Raw genomic sequence first — 21,021 nt, forward strand, 5'->3', positions numbered from 1 at the left:
TTTAACATTGCCCTAAATTTGCGTACAGAAACTACTTAGTAACTTGACATACCAATTTTTAAAATACAGTATTTTAACATCCAGGGGAGACAAATTAAAGCTATGCAAATATTCAATACTCATTCTGCCACTGTAACGTATATTTATTGCTTTAATATTCACTGAACAGTTATCTGCAGCTAATTGTCATTTTAATATTTTAAATGTTTTGTGAAGCCAGGAAAGGCAAGAAAAATACTGTAAACAAGTGTACAACACACAAGCTTAAACAGCGCACAGGTATCTGTGGTATCTGTATTAAAATTCTCATTAAAATGGTGAATGTACCTAGTATACTAGGTATAAATAGAATYATCTCTATTACATATAAGTTTGCCACAGGCACAAGCTGTACCTTGTGGCAAGCAAAAGACCATAAAATAYCCAAAATAATGAAAATATCCTTCCTGTAAGATGCAGTAACAACACACTGAAGAGAAGCAGAGGATCTTGACAGCAGCAGTGAGCAGAGAGAGCCCTTTGAAATAACTTTTGTAAATATCTGCAGAGGGAGAGTGACTACTGCCTGCACCTCAAATTCAACCAAAAGCTGGAATTGCTGCTCAAACGCTTATAATCCACACAGACATCAGGAAGATGCCTTTAGCTTTGCTACCTCTAGTGGATGTTATCATTAGAGATCTGCATACCTATGGGGACAGCTTTTCAAAGGCAAAACAACTTCTCTAAAGGAATGCTGTCAGCATTCAGGCTSTTTTAGCACCTGCACCGATATTGAAAACGCAAGAAATCCACTGTCCTATGCATCCATAAAGCAAACTGTMAGCAAATGTGTTTGTATAAAGCCTGTAAGCAGGCTTGTCTCCCCTCTCAATTAGCTATGCTAATCCACAGATTGCTCTGAGCCCAGCAGAAGACAAAACATGAAGGTTGTCACCAGTGACATAACTATCAGACCACATCTCCATGATGAATGTGGAGATGTGGTGATGCCAGACAACACYGTTTGCAACACATATGGATTCAGAAAAGAGCCGTCTGACCCAAATGCTGAAGGAACCAACACGCAGCTGCACCAGCCTCACTGGGAAAGTATCTGAGGTCAAAGGGAGGCTGTAGAGTGGGAASAGGTTTTCTATATGACCTGGTTAGATGCTGGACAGCTGAGGAACACTAGTCATCATGTGGCATCAAAAAACAAAACAAAACAAAAAACCACATGCCTCTACAGAACTAGATACTTTCATTTACTTTATGCCTAAATTAAAAAATGTTTAACCCATGTTAACTAACTAAGAACATACAGGGTAAAATGCTGTGTTAGGCAGATGCAGCACAGGTAATACCAATGCCAACCTGTTCCTTGGTCTATGCATTAGCAGTGAACTGGAGATAACTTATTCCAGTTCCAGTTACTAAACAAGAAAAAACAAGACCGTGAATATAATCAAGATCCTGATAATGGTACCTTACCAGTTATATCATTTCCCAGAGAGCTTGTGTGTTTTTAATGCTGTGATCTATTTCTTCAGTTGCTAGTTTGCTCAGAAGTGCCCTTGCAATTTGTCCCTGACAAGCACAAAACGGATGCAAAGCAACTGCACATAGAAACACTAAAAACAAAAATCAAGCACATAAAGTCAGGGCCAAAACCCTTCCTGATGACACTAATATTGGGGCTAAATACCAACTTGCTGATGTTGTGGTACACACATATGTGGAGAAATCACTGACTTTTTGTGTGCTCAACACCAAGATTGCCATGATGACAGTCACAGCACTCAGCTTTTACTCAGACAGAAATGGGTAGTATGTGCAGTGCTGTTTCTTTGGACTTGTCTCCCAGACAAGTTGTCTTAACAAGATTTGCGAAAAAAATCCACATTTTTGGTAAAATACCAAGCCTCAGGAACTGTGGATGGCCACTGAACAGATGAAAGGCCTCTGAACCAAACAACAATTTCTCAGATGTGGATATAAACAGAGACTTGCAGCCTAGATCTTTTACGTCATTTTCATCGAGATTGTCTTGCAATGTGTTACTCCTAAACATTTGCTGAACTTGTAGGGAACAAGTCCCTGTCCATGGTGCTCAACTATCCAGAAGCCAAAGTCAGATGGAGGTCATGGCCACAGTCACGGACAGCTCTAATTTGGGAAGTTAATGGGCATCTCTATCAGCTTGTACCTATCAGCACAAAGCTGCTGGACTGAGGGGGCTTGTCTGTTCTGGGATATTACTTCAGGACTTTGGAGATACTGGTGCAAGACATACAAGGAAATTTATTCCAATTTGAGAACTGCACTGAACTCAGTTTTTTTCCTGGAGTTTTGTTTGTTTTGAAATCAAGTCATGCACTTACAATGATTGCTTTCACAAGAACACTGCACCAGGTTCATTCATAGATGATTGACGAACATAGATGATTGATTCAAGGATCTAGTGAGCAACTCTTGATTCCTTAGGAACAGTTTACATTGTTTGGACAGCACAAATTTCAATAACTTTCGGAAAAAGGAGGTAAGGTGCAGGTACCTGTTGCTTTTCAGATAAACACTGCTATTGTGCCGATTAACAAGACAGTTGGCAACAACGGGAAGAAAAACCATGCAGTTTTAGACAACTCACACACAAGCCTCTGTCACTTAGGTACCAGGTTCACTGAATCTACAGTTGGTCCAAATGTGACCTTCAGTCATCTTAACAGAGGATGCAAGTTTTAAAAGCAAAACACACAGTAGTAAGGCCTTACATGGCTCTGAAATGATTAAAAAGATTTGCCTCCAAACATATTCAAAATGTATTTTATTGGGATATTTTTAATTAATATTTCCCAAACCAAGAGAAAAGAAAAATCATTATTCAGTCACCAAAGACAAGAAAGACTCCAAAGGCTGAAGTACATATGGCTTTTTCCATAAAAAGGAAAAAGAACTACTCCTTTTACAATCTTGACTACAATTTGGCAGCTGCCAAAACTGATAATAAAATCTGAGTATGGTACAGAAGGCCTTCTGCATTTCAATAAAACATACTGATGATTTTTACAGATGTGATGAGTTGTTTGTGATGGCAGCTACAGAGAATAACACTCAAGAACAAATTAATTTCTGTGAAATATACTGACTTATAAAAATAAGACAGCGATCTGAGATTCTCTGATAAAGAAAATTTTACTTGGCTCAAAATAAAAACCTGCCCAGATGACAAGAAAAACAGAAGAATATATGTATTGCTGGTTGTACCGTAAAAAAAATTGTGTCACCTATAACTTAAGGATGACAAAAGTGACATAAAGCTGAATTCCAGGCCCTGGCAACTGGAATGCTAAGATTTCATAGACTTTCAGGCTGCACACATTTCAGAAGACACCGTTCCTAAATGGTAGTATAGGCTGAGAGTATGCTGCATCTCAAAGCAAGAGGGGCATGTATTCAACATAAGCACAACTATACATTTTCTGATACTTCTTAAACTCAGCTCCCCACGATACATACATTACTAATGACAAAAAGTGATTTTTCAAGGCATGTCTGTGACACAGTGAGGTCAGCTTTAAAAAAAAGGGGAAGGAAAAAAAAAGTTGCACACTACAGAAAGTGTCTACATAATCAAGGGAGGTTGAAATGGCATATATAGGATGTATCCTTATAGCATGACATCCTGCCCAGGCAAAGGATGCAATTTCAGGAAATAGATAAGGCCTTTTAACGTCTGTTTGTTATGTAAAGAACACAGTCCTACAAACTCAGAGCTCCAGCCAGTCTCAGGTCCTCACCTCCTCCTATCAAAAATTAGTCCTTCTCTTCCCCAGCTTAGGTCCCTGGAGGAACTCAGCTCAGGTTAGATAAATGCCAGAGAGTTATATGCAAATACAGCTAATACTTATATCATCATCAATCATAAGGCAGAACTACACTCTAATACAATCTGCTTCTCAGCAGGGTACATTTGCCCGGGCAGAGTGTCGTATTAAGGAAGTTGTATTGCCTCTTGAAACCTAAGCTATCTTGAACTTGCACATAATATTGAATTTTGCCCTGTAAACATAGCACAGRATTTTCAACAGTTTATCAGTCCATCTATAAATAATATTGAACCTACACCAGGTTGAAAAACAGAGACTTAACTGGAAATGAGGTTCAAGCAAGGTGGTGAAATGAAAGCAATGGACAAACACAGGGAGTATACAACGTGAGCTGGAGTTTTCTCTATTGCAAGCATTAAGCATGAATACATAGACAGCACACAAAGGACTTATTCTTTTCCAAGGCAACAGCAATACTTGCACAAATTAAAGGATCAATAAAAGCATTTCAGTCAAATTATTCTTAATAGCTTACCCAGTTGTTTTTTTTGCCAGCATAGATTTCCATGTTTTCTCCATACTGGGGCTCTTCAAGCAATGTCTGATACTCAAACATGAGGCGAGAGCTCTCACGTAATCGGCTGCATTGAAACTGGTGATACTGCTGGACAAGCTCTTTCACAACAAGCAGGAGGCATTCGGGGTTTGAGGGATTCCAAGAGGCTAAATTCTGTTGAATTAGAAAAGAACAGAGGCCAAATTCATTTGCAGCAAAAAAAAGTTAGACACTTTCTTCATACCAATGCCAGAAGCACGCATACAATTGGAAGCTACGGGACAAGGCTAAAACGTAATATTTAACACAGAAATTATTTAATGCTTTGGAAGGAAACCAAGTCAAACAGCATTCAAGAGCTTTAATGTGAAGTAAGTGTCTGTACAGGAAGCTACCATGAAACAGATACCAGGGCCACTATCCTGTATATATGGGCCTAAATTAGCACCCTATTCTTCCCGAGAATTACACTGTTGCTTCTGAGGACTTGGAAAGTTTGAATTAAAAATAAAATAATAAAAAAAAAGCTGATAGGAAACATATGTGGATCAGATAAGTACAACCCCATACAGCATTTCATTCCATGAGCAGTCCGCCAAGCCACGTCAAATTGACACTAGCTGTGCAAACCAATCTGTTCTGCTAACCAAGCAATAGATCCTACCCTGACAGTGACAGGACAAGGGTGCTCTCCTCCATCGCGCCTCAGCCTTGGGCTTCACCTCACCTTGACTGTGACTTCCCTGCAGAGTGAACTTGGCTCTTTTCCTTAACACTAGTGCAATCCAGGCACAAACTCTCTTCAATCTGTCTGGCACAACTTTTAGTTACAAGCTTGCCGCTACATCAAGAGACACGGAGTACAGTAACACAAAGCAAAATATTAGGACAATCGAAGATAACCATGTCAGTAACACACAGTAAAATTMTCTCTCAGCGTCTCTAGTTCATGCTGGCTTAGATGAGTCTTCCATGCAAAATAAGTTTTAATTGCACAGATTTTCTATGTTACAAACCATTAGCTAATGTGATGAATCTTGGTTGATCTTACCTAAAACAGGCCAAAGTTAAAGCCAGATGAAAACTCACCCTGTACTCAAACTAATATGACGTAAGACAATTCTGATGCAAAAGCCAAAAGACAACTTGAAACTGTTGAAAATCMTATGTGCTTTGTACCCAGCTCAACAGGTTTTCAAAAAGCTTTTGGTCAACTTGAGTCCGCATCTATCTGTGCATTGCTCTCTTCTGCAAATAGGATGAAAAATAGATTTATCGGTCAACTATGAGAAAGAAAAGAGTTTTGCAAAGTGTTCCTGATCTTCAAAAACACAGACTTCATTTCTGCTCTCTCAGAGTATGGGTGCAACACCCAGGGGGATGATTACCTCTCGAGAAAGCATTCCAAGAGAYCAGTCATTTATAGGCCAGAGATGCRCCCAAGACTGATGGGCTCAGCTCCTGAAGCACAGCAGAACACATCCCCAGTCACAACTGGCTTTGTTTTACAGGCATCCCCTCCTGAATAAGAGCTGGAAGAGACCTGTCCAGGTTGGCCCAGTTACCACCCTACCGCTTCTCCCTGCAGAGCCTAACACTGAGCTCTCTCACACATCTGACTCTGTCTTGAAGCAAAAATCTTCTCTATTGGCTCCCAGAACATTAGCACTGTCATATCTCAAAAGGTGAATCATATTACAGGGGATCTGGCAAACTGCCGAGACGGAACGAGCCTCATGTAAGGCTAAGGGCTATTCCTAAAATAACTCTACAGATAAAGTCTCTGTCTTCCAGCTGCAACTGCCAAATATCTTCTGCCAACCTGAATCCATTTAAGCTTATTCTATTCCACCAAATACTAGAGAAAACTTGTTTGGAAGAAAGTCTTCTAGGAAACGCGCTGTGTACCATGCAGTCTGAAAACAGACTGTGTACAACCTCAGATTTCCTGTTCCCAAGCTCCCGCTCAAATAAAGCACTTCCAGAAAGCCAGAGGATGGAATATGCCAGTACGTATTGGTATCAGCCAGACGAGTGGGAATAACCTTTCCTCCTAATGACACGAATGTAACACAAGTGCTCTGTCAAAGGAAATAACCAACAATATTTTAATAACTAACCTAAATGCAACCAAAGCTTTTGTTTTTTAAGTAACATAACAGCAAAGAACCACAAAAGAGCAAGAGGAAATCCATTGTCACTTGCACAGCGCAGAGCTACAATGCGGCCGGCGGCCGCTTCAAAGAGCTCAGCAGCATCCGCACGGCTCACCAGCCTCGGGATCTACCTCCAGGTTTCTAATTACATCGTTTTCATTCAGTAATTAAAGATTTTATGAGAAAATAAGGTATGTACTATTATATGTGTGTGTGTTCACGCGCGCGTGTGTGTRTATAAACAAATCACCTTGAGAATAATCCAACTAACCTAACACAAACATCAATTGTGATATTCTCACAGATTAAAAGATACATATCAAATAGCTACACTTTTTTTGTAACAAAACTTCTACAAACCTCCAATAATTCTCGAGTTCACAGCGTTTTTCACTGCAGTACTTTTTAATCAGCAATTGGTGAATATATTTCTAGCCATTTCATTAACAYTAAAAGTGCAACTCTCATAGGATCTGTTAACATCAGCAGAATCCCGAAAACTCTGACATGTTTCTATACAAATTTTTCTCCATACCTTTAAGCGCTACTTGTTCGTCAGAAGCATTGGATTAGATCATCTAAAAAAAAACTTTTCAATCACTTTAATGTCATCCAATTTCAATATTATATAAAAAATTTGTCTATGCTGTTCTATATTTGAAATGTTTCACATATCAGCCTGTATATTTTATTTTCTGTTTAGTTTATTTGAAATCTGTTCTATTCTAACACTGGCCAGTATAGNGAGAGAGAGAGAGAGAGAGAGAGAGAGAGAGAAGATGTATTTTCAAACATTTAAAACATTAAAAGAATGAAGCAAAGTTCCTGTGTTTGTGTTCTGTGACTGCATATTTTGTCACAAAATTCAGATCTTTGATAAGAATTATGCTTTAAATGTGAGTTCAGAACCATGAGTTTTAATTCTTACTGCTTAAGAAGAAATCCTGAAAACATGAAAACAACATAAACCCATTTTCTACAGCCAGATTGTTGAAGCTTGTCAGGTATGAGAAACTCAAACGAAGATTCATCCTGCAAGTACGTATAGCAAAAGACATGTTGTTTTCCTTAGCTTCTCTTACACCAAAATATTCCTCTATTTCTCTTAGCAGGACTTTGTGTTTCATGTCTGACAAAATGTTCACAATCACTTTTTTTTTAACTCTCAAATCTCATATATGCTGAAAAGAGACACACCTTTCAAATGAAAATTGCTCTGAATTTTATAGCAAAATTAAAGAACATTGGGTGGGGTACTGCTGGTAGCTTAGGAAATATATCACTCAATAAATGTCTTCTAATTTGAAATGAGATTTCTGCAGACTTTTCATTGGCTTAATCAGAATTTATAGAACAATCAGTACTATGCTTMAAATAAAGAAATCCAGTTTGAACCCAATTTCTTGACTTGTTTGTTCACAGGTACCTCTAACTTAACTCCGTAGTGCAAACTCTAAGTTATTTAAAAGTTAGCCAGCTAAACTGGAAGTGGACCAGTGTAAAGCAATAAAGAAAATATGATCCAACTCCATTTGAGAGACACAACTGGTTCTGCATTCATTCATACTTCATACGAAGGATGAGATGCTCTTCTCCAAACATCTGAAACTGCTTTTAAAACTATTAGCCTTTGTTTTTCAGTGTATTGTGGAAATATTTTCTTTTCTGAGCATGTGGAGACTCATAAAACCTAATTTCTGACTGGGCACGACTCACACTTCTTCTGTCAATGCTCTCCACTGCARCTAGCAGCACTCCGTGCTCTGGTTGGCTGTTAAGATGCTTGTGGAGCTTGTATTTACTAAAAAGAAGGTTAACTATCTCACCTTGAGCAGTGTATTGTAGCAGCAGGTTGGTGGCATGAGAAGGCAACTCTATATTTTCTTATAGAGACAGACAGAGGCCTGGTAATAGTCAATGTCATTTGTACTGACTGGCTAATTCCCTTTTTTTCAAATCAGTGAATGAATTCCAACAGTGGAACTACACTCGGTATATAAAAAGGAATAGAGTTGGAACTTCAGTAAGGTAGATGTCCATATTTTCAAATGCCAGAAATGTTATTTGCCCACAAGTAGTTTCTGCTATACAGAAGGTGGCTACTCCCAACTATCTACAAGTCCATGTCTATCCAGTTCATCATAGGAAAGTTGAATGTTCTGTCGTGACAGAAACCTACCTCATAATTGCTAATTTTATTCAATAAGTCTTTTTTCTTCTTTTTTTAAAGATTTTAAAGGAACTACTAATAGCATGTACACTGATTACCTTTACCCTCCACCTCACACTATATGACAATAGAAACAGCAAATCAGGGACAACAAGCAACTATTAATCTATGTCTATGTTGGATAAATCCAAAATGATTCAGTTACTAATTTAAATGAGTTCACCAAAGGGCAAAAGTTTCACTAACATGTATATTCCTGTCAAATTTTAGGGGTACAAAATTCACCTCTAAATTTAAAAAAATTCTGCTTTAAATTCCCTGGCTCTTTATATGAGCATCTTTCAGAATACACGATAAATAAACAGTTTGATAAGGAAATGTTTCTGGATTATCAGAGAAGTCCACAATGCAGAGTAAAGACAATATAAAGATGGTCAGAGAGAGGGTAATTTAAACTATTTTTGCAATGATTCATTTAAATGATCACTGGCACTGATACCAACTAAATTCCAAAAAGAGAGAAAAAAATTGCAGGCAAATAATATCAAACCTAATGGGACTTTTTAAAAGGTGAGGCCAGTCATTAAAAAACCCAGAGAAGCTTCTCAGTACTTTTAGCTTTACAGAGCAACCATAATATTCAACTTTTGGCAAAGTAACCATGTTTAAGTTCTGTTCTGGAACATGTTGTGCTCTGCAGTCTTTCGCTTACACTTCCAAAAAATTTACCAAGACCCTATGCAAACTACCCAATGTGAGCATCTCCCCTCATTTTCAGAACATAAAGAACCTTGTGTTCTATAAGCAGCTAATTCATAGCCTTCATAACAGCATATTGCTTATTCCTTAGCTTCAGCCCCTATCTGTAGCAAGCTCTAATTCGACACTATCGGAAGGAAAAATAAGATCATAAATTCTAATTGATCTGAAGTTGTTTTTCTTTGAAATGTGTTTAAATATCCAGGTTGCCAGAATATCTTCCAGGAATGTGATTTTAAAGAAGACAGATTGTAACTGTTTTTCCTGGCTATACTACAGGAAACAACAGCAAGATCTTATTTTAAGTTAGTGCACTTTTATATCCCTAAGCAAGAAATTAACTGCARTCGCTTTCACGGGGTAACGTCAGTAAACAAAATCTCTCAAGCCCGTAACAGCAGTAACACATTTCTACAGCATCTTTCATCCAGCATTATCATAAAGAATAACGCAAGTACAGATTTGAATTTKGTTTGCATCTCTGCACACCACATGTACACACTTCATGTGCTGTGATAACTTGAAGTCGGTACCAGTGTAAGTTTCTCTTCACCTGAAACGGGAAAGATCTTCGCMCTGCAATATCAGCATTTATGCTCTATCCAAAAACATTCAGAGGAGGTAGAGTCCAGTGGTTACAGCATTAGTCTAGAAACTGGAATATCTGCATTCAGCTCCTGCTTTGCTACAGTCTCCTTGGGCCGCCATGGGGAAATCATTCACAGGAGAAGACAGAGGATAATTATCTGCCATATGCTCACATCTTTCTATCAGCAGATATTTTTCACAGTATTCACAGGGCTGGAGCGTTACAACAACTTTAAAGGCTTCACTTTCTTAGCAGCCAGCACTTAAACATCCTACAGGCTGCAGTTTCAAATCAATCACTGTAAACCCACATGCCATCTACTTGTCATCTTATTTTCACAGCTTCTTCTCATGCCTCTCTCCCAGAGCACCACTGGAACAACTTTCTGGAGTAATCTCCTTGAAATCATAATTTTGGGGCATAAGCAACCAGCAAAGACTTAGCATTTCATGTAAACAGTTCAGCTCAAGAGTACTTGAGTCATGGCAAATAAAACCCAATAATTTACAGACTCTGTGCGCTATACTAGTCATTATGTATAACAGATAATAAAGTTAATATAAAACAAAATTTGGGACACTCAGATTTCTTTTGTTCTTTTAATGAGAGACTGTAGAAATTGAACACTAATTAAATTAGTCCATAAAATAGCTGAAATCTCAGATAAGGTAAAGTTTTTGGAATGGCAAGGTAAACAATATCCATCTATTATACTGAAATCTAACTCTGCTTTAAGAAAGTACATTACATTTAGCAAAGCTCCCCATTATTTTTTTCTGGGGACAACATAATGTGATTCTTGATTAATAATTACATACCTAATGCAGTTCTAAATAAAAGCTACTTTCTTTTAACAAAAACACAGAGAATACTCTTCAGCATTTAGCACCTCCTCTTTTCAAAGGCCATCATCAAAGAAAGGAAAGAACTCTTCCTTCAAAAGTTACTACAAATTACTCCCATATTCTGCTGCAGGAGCAGTAAGGAACAAACGATCTTTGAATATTAAGGGTGCACTGAAGCTGTAGACCTATGCAGCTCAAAAAAAATTCAAAAAATAAAAAATAAAAAATATAAAAATAAAAATAAAAATAAAAATAAAAATAAAAATAAAAATAAAAATAAAAATAAAAATAAAAATAAAAATAAAAATAAAAATAAAAANACCTGTTATGCCTGAGAAATTGAGAAGGAAGATAACAGAGGAACACTGAAGAAGGGGCAAAATAAAGGAAAGGTTTTGGAACCAGTATGCCAAAAGTTAGACTGGCAAAGAATAAGAAAAGATAGATTTGAGCTCTTCTCCACTTGGGAAAGTTAGTGCAAGATACTCCCTTGCCCCACCAGTATTTTGTGAAGAAAAGAAGCTGTGTAGCCCAAACTTAAGCTTGGTAGGAAAAATACAATTATAATCATAACAGAATTCACAGCCTAGAATTAAATCAAATCTGCAASAGTATTATCAGACAGAATGCTTATTTCTAACTGACCTTCTGTAATCAGCTAATTTAAAAGTCTGTTCTGCATGCATATTCATAAGCAATGACTGACTTGCTACAGAAAAAAACGAATTATCATGGCTCAACAACTTGAATTCAAAGGGCACAATACAATGAATTAAAATGTATTCTCAATTCAGGAAGGTTGTGTTAGATTTGATCTTCTCTTTTTAAATCCTGTAAATGGATTTCTAGAAAGCTAACAAGCTGCTACCTTTGAGCCAAGACATTTCTTACTATTCTGGAGTCTCTGTCAAAAAGAAGAGTATATTCTGCCAGTATCTTTACACATAGGACAGGAATCATTTAATTTTTGCTACTTTCTCTAATAATAGCTCTTTTTTTTCCCTCCAAATTTCACTAAAGAATTGAAAAAGATATGGTTATATTTTGACTAATTGAAGCAAAAAGAATTATAACTACACTGATTTTATCAGCTTGCTGGCTCCTATTAAAGTATTCTCAATGCCAACATAAGTTTTCTGCTTCTGAGCTTCTCAATAAAGACGTTTTACCTTCATATGTTTGCTTGGAATAGCCAGCTTTGTATTGTTGGTTTAAAGTAACAACTACTTGAAAAATCACTAAGACAAACTAGAATTTATTCTACTACGTTTACCACTTTTTCCTGCCTAGGCAGGTATACCGTGTGTGTGTGTGTGTGTGTGATTGTGTATATGTACATATATATATATGTATATGTATATATATACACACACACATTAAAATATTTAGTCATCAGTGTCCAGTACCTGGCAACCCGACGCGACGCCAGAGCACACACCTTCCTGCCAATAGGACATCAATCTTTTAGGGCTTTGGCCTGAAGAATCTATGGCTATGTGGGGAAGAAATAGCAATGTAGATGATAGCGTTACCAAATTAACATTACTGATGCCAAAAAAAGTATTGCTGACAAAAGTATTCATAATCTTAACTGCAGTGTAATATACTAAGAAAATACTGTTTTTCTCCAAGTGTTTTCTCTAATTACCTTCCTCACAATCTCTAGAAACCCTTTAAGTCCTTATAGAGGGTAACAATACGCCCTAAAAACAGGGAGCAAAGATTTAGGTTTCTCTAGACAAGTAGTGGAACATCTGTCAAGCTAAGCTTCTTAAACGAAACTGGAATGATATATCTGAAAAATGACAGGAAAGACATGGCAAAGGTACAGCTTCTGTTTTGTCTTTAAGGGCTGCAAGTTGCCCTTGTGAAGGCATTCGGCAGCATGAACAAATGATGTCGGGGGCAGCAAGGCACAGGCCCAACCAACTCATTTTTGCCAAGTATACTTAGAGACCCAGTGATTCCAACCATGCCTTGAAGAACACTGAGGGCCCTTCTTGCTCATATTTGATGGCTGGCATAGCCACACAGTTCATGAACTYACATTTTTCTCTTGTTCAAGTCTCGGTAGACTTGTCCTCAAGGCAAGATGTATTAGTACAGGGTAGAGTGACACTGTATCACTGCACAATCAGCAGTCTCCCTCCAGTTTTCCCTTTTCAAAGACAGTTAGGAGGAATAAGAGAGATGGTTCACTGAGCTGGACTCCAAGGCAACATCATCTTTTTGAGAGCACAATGCCAGTAAAACACAAGAACAGAAAATTCTCCCTCTGCTACAGACATAAAGGTGCCACTTTAAGTCCATTAAAATCATTAAAGATTGTGAACTCTATTTTTGATTCTCTGTATTTGACTATTCTAATCCTCTGTTTTAGACGAGACACAAGATGCCCATGCAGGCTATCAAAGGCAGCATAAATATAAGAGCTTTAGTGCTCAATGCAATCCTGACTTACCATGGCACCACAAAGGGAATTCTCAGGTAGTAACGCCTAAAGAGGCACAGCGATAGGGAAGCAGAACAGGTGATAAGCCAGGCATTTGGCATTGGTTCATCAGAAACAAATCTTCACGCTACTGCAAAATGTTGCAAAAAATTACCAGAAAGCTTGCAGCAAGTTAGGTATCTCATTCATCTGCCAACTACAAATGCCTGTCTCAGATTTCCTTATGGAATTCTGATATAATTGAGACTTCTCATCTTGCCAGGCACAAGGTTGACTTCCACATGCCTGAAACACTTTGGTTATTCTCATGGTGTACAGATTAAGGGGACTGAAAGATCATCAGGTCTCCAAACGCAATTTCATAGGATAAACAGATCTTGAAACATTCAGGAATAAATCCCAGAGTTATGTGTCACTAATTGCCCAGCACTGCTAAGGTTAGGCGGTTTGCACATTAAGTCAGGCTACAGCTCTGGAGAACTGGGAAGAACATCAGAGAGTGGAAAATGGAGAACAACAGGACCAGTAAATAAATCACAGAATTAAAAAGATCTAAGAAAAGAAACACGTATGAAATGTGTTCAAAGTTCAGCTATGCAAAGGACTGATACTGAACGATATATGAAAAAAATAAATCAGCAACGACTACCTTAATAGTGTTTGGACTTCATAACAAACTGAGGTTTAGGCATAGCCTAAGCTTTGGCTTGTGCCTCAACTCATTATTGGCCCAGTTTAAACCCTTAGACCCCAAACAGATGCCAGTCTGTCCTAGTCTTCTAGGTCTCCACGGACTGTAGGGCAGAGAACAGTGAGGCCACGGAGGTGAAGCTGAGGTCGACGCTGCCATGCACGAACCCTGGTCATGGAGAGATGACCAATGATTCTGCTAGTGCTCATACTTCAGCTCACCTATAGAAGTGTTGCTCTTAGGCTAATCTATGTGATTTGACATTAGAGGAATAAATGGTGATGGTCATTCAAGCAGGAACTTGGTTTTAGTAAAGAGACAGCAGACATTTAAGCCCAGTAGCAGCTACATCCCAGCTAAGAAATGAAACTAAATTCAACCGGATTCAGTAGAAGAACCAGAAGCTCAAGGAGCCAAAGCACTGGGTTCAAGTTTACATCAAACAGACATAGCTCGAAACAAACATGACATTACATGTCTTTTCTAGCCCTTGCAGTAAGATTTAAGCACTTTGTTATTCTGGTCCAAAATTCCGGCCCACTTAACTTTGATCATGGAATAAAATGGTCATGCTCCTATAATGGAGGAAAATAATCTTTTAATTGCAATCCTGCAAATAAAAATCCATGAAATAATTTTTCTTCCTTTTACCAGCACAGAATGATTAAATTTCTTATCAGATGTATATTAGCTTGCATGGCAGYAAAACAATTTCTTTCACTTGCACATCCCTCAAATCAAATGCATCCATGCACATTTCCAATATTCTCCCAAATCTAGTATTTCCTGAACCAGAAAAAATAATTTTTTCCATAAYAGCTAATGTTCTAAATTTTACACTAAGGAGAAACTGCATTATCAACACAAATAAGGCTTTGCCAAAAAAAGAAAGGAACATTTTCTTACTAAGACCTTTAGTGAGAACAAACAGAATTCATTTTGTGTTCTACATTAATGAGCTCTCAGGAAGAAAGGCCTGGCTACCTGGCTTACCAGATCTTTTCTTCCCTGCCCAAATTAAATCAGGACAATTATACCAAACTGGGGACATTTTTCCATTTTTTGAATTGGAAAAACTGTTAACCCTGATTTTAAGGGAGCTAAAAGCTAATAAAAGCAATTATGGCAGTGGATAGCTGCAATTCTTTAATTACTCTTTATATCTGGGGACAGACACAAGAAGTAGAGAAACTGAACGTAAAAAGCAAATACTCAACACTAAAAAAAACACTGAAGAAACCACCATGAGAAAAGCAAAAACCTTTGGATTAACTGAATGGAAAAAGAGTCAGGAGGTACAATCAAAGAAACTATTTGTTTCAGCTTTGCAAATAAATACAACTGCATAAGAGGAAAACTTCAATTTTCTTCGTAACAACAGGAGGTAAGACTCCATAGTTTTGGGCAATGCCTTGCATTTAAAAACCACTGACAAAAGATGGGAGAGAGCCCTTGCTCAGAGACGGCACCACCTACTCCGAGGGCACCCCTCAGGGGCGAGCGCGCTGCAGCCAGGCCACACGCCTGTAAAGGGCAGCACACACTTGGGCATCGTCTCGCATCGATGCTACACACGTTTCCGAGACATCGCTGCTCTTCTTTCTACACGTTGGAACAGAAGGGCTTTTTTTTTTTTTTTTTTTTTTTTTAAAGTTAGCCTAGGAAGATGATGATGAAACCGGGAAAGAGAGTGAAGTAAATATATACAACGATTTTTGTACAAGTAGAAAACGAGGGAGTGCTCTACGAGGTAGCTGGCCCCTCTCAGCTCCATAAATATTAACAATTCTGGACAAAGAGAGGAGAAATAAAAGGGGAAGATAAGAAGAGAAATTCAGAATAGTAAATGAAAGAGAAAGAGGAATACTGTAGTGACGCAAAAATGCCTTGAAGGAAGAAGAGCTCGTGAGAGGCAAAACTGTCCTGCCCTCTTTCTTGCGGTCTTGCTCCCAAACTGTCTGTTTGGGACAGTTTCCATCTCCTCCCAAGGAGGCCGCCGGCACCCATCACCTCGCACCTTCTCAGTAGGACCTGCATGAAACAGACCTCTCCATCTCCCCAGCTGCAGCTCCTGATTCGGGAGGGTGGATCTTTCCAAACCCATAYGGCAAATAACACCTGTGGGCTGTCCAGGATATCTCCTTCTAGCACAGCCAAAGAAACAGAAGAGGATTGACATGGGAAATACGTGGAAGTCAGGCATCCAAAACGGACAAAAAAGACATTAAAAATAAGATTCTTTCTGATTTGATCTACACGATGGCATAAAATGCAGCATTGTAGGGCRGAGGGCTACTGAACTGCTGCTTGCTGCAGTCCCTCCAGGCCAGATAAACCTCAGCCTGACCTCAGTAACTACACACATGTAAAGAACCTAGCCCTACATATCAGTTACCTTAYCCACACACATCCCATATGTGGACATGTGCAGATAGCCAGGACTGATACCGAAAGATAGGAACAAAAGGATCCAGAACTCACATTGGTTTTATAGAAATCTACAGTGAATAGCACTGAATTATGAGTAATCTAACACATCATCACATAAGTCATGACATGACTGCAAAGGAAACGAAAAAAAAATGCGACTATGAAGGATTTCAAAATAAGAAGGGAGCTTCTAATAGAACAAAGGATGCAATTCTGCATTCTGTATCACTTGAAAATTCCCCATGTTCAATTTAAGAAAAATAATAATAAAAAAGAGAATTAAAAGCTTTTAGTATGAGTGTTGCAGGTGAGTGGTCCAAGAATAGAATCTGCTGCTGACCTCCCAAATGCAGCAAGCGCAAGAAGCAGGAATGCTAAAATACTTGAAGCTTTCCTAAAATACTTTAAGCTTTCCTACCCATTTCCCGGATAATACACAGAAATTCCCCTTGCCTTTTTCAAGTAAAGCTCTGAAACTGCCACGCTCACTTGCCCTTACTTAGCAGCTTTCACATTAGAACATGTGAGAAGCATCTGCATTTTTGTCAACTACATAACAGYCCTTTTAGAACAAAACAGTATAAACAGCATTACTTAGCACACGGTTATTTTTTTAAAACTATGCTGTTGAGCATCTGTGTCATGCACCTGATAGTGGAAGAAGAATAGTTACAGAGGAGCAAGGTATTTAGAGGACTCACTTCCCTACCCATTAAAAGTTAACTCAAGGGGACATACTACAAAACGTAATAAGGAAGGTTTTGAACACAGAACCACAGAAACAATACAGCTTCCATGACAGCCATCATACAGCTATATTATAAATATCCTGGAGTCTAATATCTATGAAGACACAAAACATTTAAAAGAAACACTGCTCCCCACAAGACATTCTTGTATAACACGACAGCCTCTCTACTACTTGAGTAGAGCTACTGGCCGAATCGGCTGCCCCCAACATGAAATCCGTGCTCAGCACCAGCAACGAGGGCATCTTCCCAGCGCCCAGCACGGCGGGAGAAGCAGCGGAGGGGATTCTCCCACGGCAGCGACAGCGATGCCGTCTCCGCCTGCGCACGCGGCCGCGAGCGCCCACCCGGACCCTGATCCGCAGGGATGCGCCCGGCGCCCACGGGGCCTCCGGATGCGCTCGCGGCTTCCTGCCGCCGTCCCCACAGGGGCTGCAAAGCCCCTCGGCACCAGCAAGGGGCTGCACCAGCCTGGGGCCACTAACCACAGCCCCTCAGTAGGAGAAATAAAATAAAATAAAATAAAATAAAATAAAATAAAATAAAATAAAATAAAATAAAATAAAATAAAATAAAATAAAATAAAATAAAATAAANAAAATAAAATAAAATAAAATAAAATAAAATAAAATAAAATAAAATAAAATAAAATAAAATAAAATAAAATAAAATAAAATAAAATAAAATAAAATTTCTTAAACTCACAGGGAGCTGGCCTATAATCTTATTGCCTTGCCTCTGCCAAACAGAACACACTTCAAAAAACCTCGGAAAAATGGGGTTAACATTTTTGCATAAGCACTTCAATCATTAACTGGCTCACATTAACAATCAACCGGGCTAACATAACAAACAATTCTTGTTACTCAAACTGGCGTCATTGTAATGAGCTCCAAATTAATCTCATCCGTACACAATCACTAATCTTGTTTTGTGCCAACTGAATTTTTAATCAGAACAGAATGAATCATAGGTTGTTTTTAAAATACATTTCTAATACTTGCCATCCAAAATGAATAAACACTAGAGAGGAGTAGAACTTTTCTATTTACATTTTAAGAAGCTGATTTTATTTATGCATACTATACACACAAGTATCGAATGTACACTATAATTGTAGATATTTCTAATGAAAACAAAAAATACATACGTTTATTTCCAGTTATGCTTTGAGCATAAATAAATTCACRCATTCAAGGATCTTGCCCCTTTGGTACAACAGTATTACTAACCAGAATAAAAGGAAGTGTTGCACTTCTGAGATATAATACCAATCTTGACATCATTGCAAAAAAAAAAGAATCAGGATATACATACTCATAACACAGTATGACCAATAGAGTAGTTACTTCTATGTAGCCTGCAAAGAAACATATTTTGCAGTGCTGAATTGAGTCTCAACTAGATTTTCAATCCCATTTTAGCATTTGTGCCAGTTACAGAAGCAAGATTGAGCATTTTGACTGTAATTTTTAAATTATAACACCAATTTAACAGTAGATTAGCAGCTAATATACATGTCAGAAATACTCARTGCATCGCAACCCTTTGTTAAAAATCAGCCCCACTCAATTAGATACAATTTGAAAAAAATCCTAATACGACAAAGCCTTCACTTTAYCACGCCTCCTTTCTCAAGGGCCTTATTTCAAGAATCCTGTTTCAGCGGCYGGGCAGCCCAACCGGACACCTGCTCCAGCACTTAGGCAGGACTTAACTGGAAGGCCACCCTCCCATTRTGGAAATGGATTGAAAGGCTACAGTTACATGCAGTGCTGCCATCTAAACTTCTTGGAAAGGCTCCCAAGCTTTGGGAAGGCCACACAAGCCAGAGTACCTGCTACTCGGACAGAGTGAAATAATGTCTAATTCAGCCTACAAAATAACATGTGATGGCTTCTGCTTGAAAAACAAGACACTGAAGAAGCTGAGAACAGTGAAGAAAGGCTTAATTGTCAGAACTCCCACAGATGCAGCTGACATTTACTACATACATGGAGACTCTTTGGACAGTGCTCTTATTTTAATGCAGTCTACATGCTTTTATGGACTGTAGATTCAGTTTGGATTGCCAATGAGTACATCAGAAGTACATGAAAATTGCTCAGGACCAACAAGCACACAATCTACTAATCAATTTTTACTTACAGTTAAGAGAAAAATGTTAACACATTAAAAAATCTGCTAATATTTTAGAATTAAATTATCTTTATTAAGCAGCTATGATATCTGTGGAGAGTTATTCAAATACAGAGCGTGGTAAGAAAATTATTGTTCATGGAACATTCTAGAGAAAACAAGTTTGCAATAACCCATGTTGAACATGAAAAGGCAAGTGCATCAGTGAAAATGCAGCATCACAGCTGTAAAAAGGAGGTGGCAGATTCTGATAACATCAGGAAGGCTTGCAGGAGAAAGACCAAGGACCTTACCAGAAAGGTTATATTTACATACAGAATATTATTCCATGGCATAATTACTAAAGGAAAGATATTCAGTTGAAACAATCTTTTTTTCTTTTTCTTTTTTTTTTTTTGGATTGTTTTAAGTTAATTTTGGAAAAAAGTGGTTGGTATCTTATGCATCAAGTGACAAATGCCTCTCAAAGCTGCTTTCTAGTGAAGAGGTCAGGAAGCTTGTGCTGTGCTTACGCAATGACAGAAGAAAACTGGATTTAAGAACACGGTAASAACGAAAGAGAACTAAGGATGTTTTTAGTTCTACAGGTTTCCCAATAGATCACTATGAATAGGCCCTCTCTGCACTTGAGAAATACAGCACTACATCACACTTAGCAATCTTCCTCATACGAATGGCATTTCTGAAACYTCCCCAAACTTCTCAATGAGTAATTGCTATGTCCTCTGCTATTTGTCACTCATTTCAGCTTTTCTGAGCATTACAAAGGTATCCCTCTTCACTGAAGAGCTGCAAAAACTTCCCAAGAAGTTGTAACATTGTGAAATAATAAAACGGGAAAAGGAGAAACAAAAGAGCATGGAAGTTAAAAATTGTGACAGCACTTAAGAGACTTGTCAGAATGAAGTAAAATTTTTTCTGCAAGTCTARCAAGACAGCCATTTGGTAGTGCCACGACAAAAGGTAAAGCATATATGGTGTTCAGTAATGTGCCTTGGGAAGATAGATGAAAAGAGGGAGGCTTTCCAAAGCAGTTTGCCCAGCAGCTGCAGGCTGCACGTGCTTGCAGGCTCCWCACCAGCAGAAGCCCACTCGAAAGGCATCCCAGCTGTGTATTTTTGCCAGGGACTTATATTGGCAGACAATATAAAATGTGGTTACTTTTCCCACCTGCTGCTCAAAACCACACATACTTCAATGTATCCATTTCTTGATACATTTTTTCCCCCAACTTTCCAAAAAAGCTGAAATTTTTGAGGAAAATAAAGGAAACAAAACGCCAGCTTGTCGGTGACGGCACAGGAATTACAGTAGAGCTCTGCTGAAGGGACATACCTTTCAAACCAGCACTAAGCTCTAGACCAAAACCACCGGATACTGGCACCGGATGCCAGTCGGAATGAATACGCCCAAGCCCTGCTGACACCTGGTACTGTTGGCCCAGAAAAGGGGCCTGCAGGTCTGCAAAAGCAGCAGCAAATGCCCAGAGGCAGGGGCAAGAATGAAGGAAAAAACCTCTGGGTGTCAGAAATATCTCACTATGGTGTTAGCTGCTACAAGTAACTTCTGAGAGAGAAATATTTTAAGCACGTAACTGGTATTAGCTTCTTCAGACAAAGCTTTACCTTAGAGGCAGTTTTGAGCAGCCTACACTATGTCTGGTTTCAGACTGTGGT

General features: G+C 38.5%; 1 protein-coding gene across 1 annotated transcript in view; it reads right to left on the reverse strand.

The window, feature by feature from the left end:
- BABAM2 (BRISC and BRCA1 A complex member 2) overlaps nucleotides 1-21,021 on the reverse strand; it is a 155,343-nt gene that overhangs the window by 112,316 nt on the left and 22,006 nt on the right. Inside the window, exon 5 of the mRNA XM_026046226.1 lies at nucleotides 4,345-4,539. Coding sequence (XP_025902011.1) covers nucleotides 4,345-4,539 — 195 coding nt within the window. The remainder of the gene's footprint in view (nucleotides 1-4,344; nucleotides 4,540-21,021) is intronic.

The sequence above is a fragment of the Nothoprocta perdicaria genome, unplaced genomic scaffold, assembly GCF_003342845.1.
Source record: "Nothoprocta perdicaria isolate Ctin4 unplaced genomic scaffold, notPer1 scaffold_43, whole genome shotgun sequence".
NCBI lineage: Eukaryota > Metazoa > Chordata > Aves > Tinamiformes > Tinamidae > Nothoprocta > Nothoprocta perdicaria.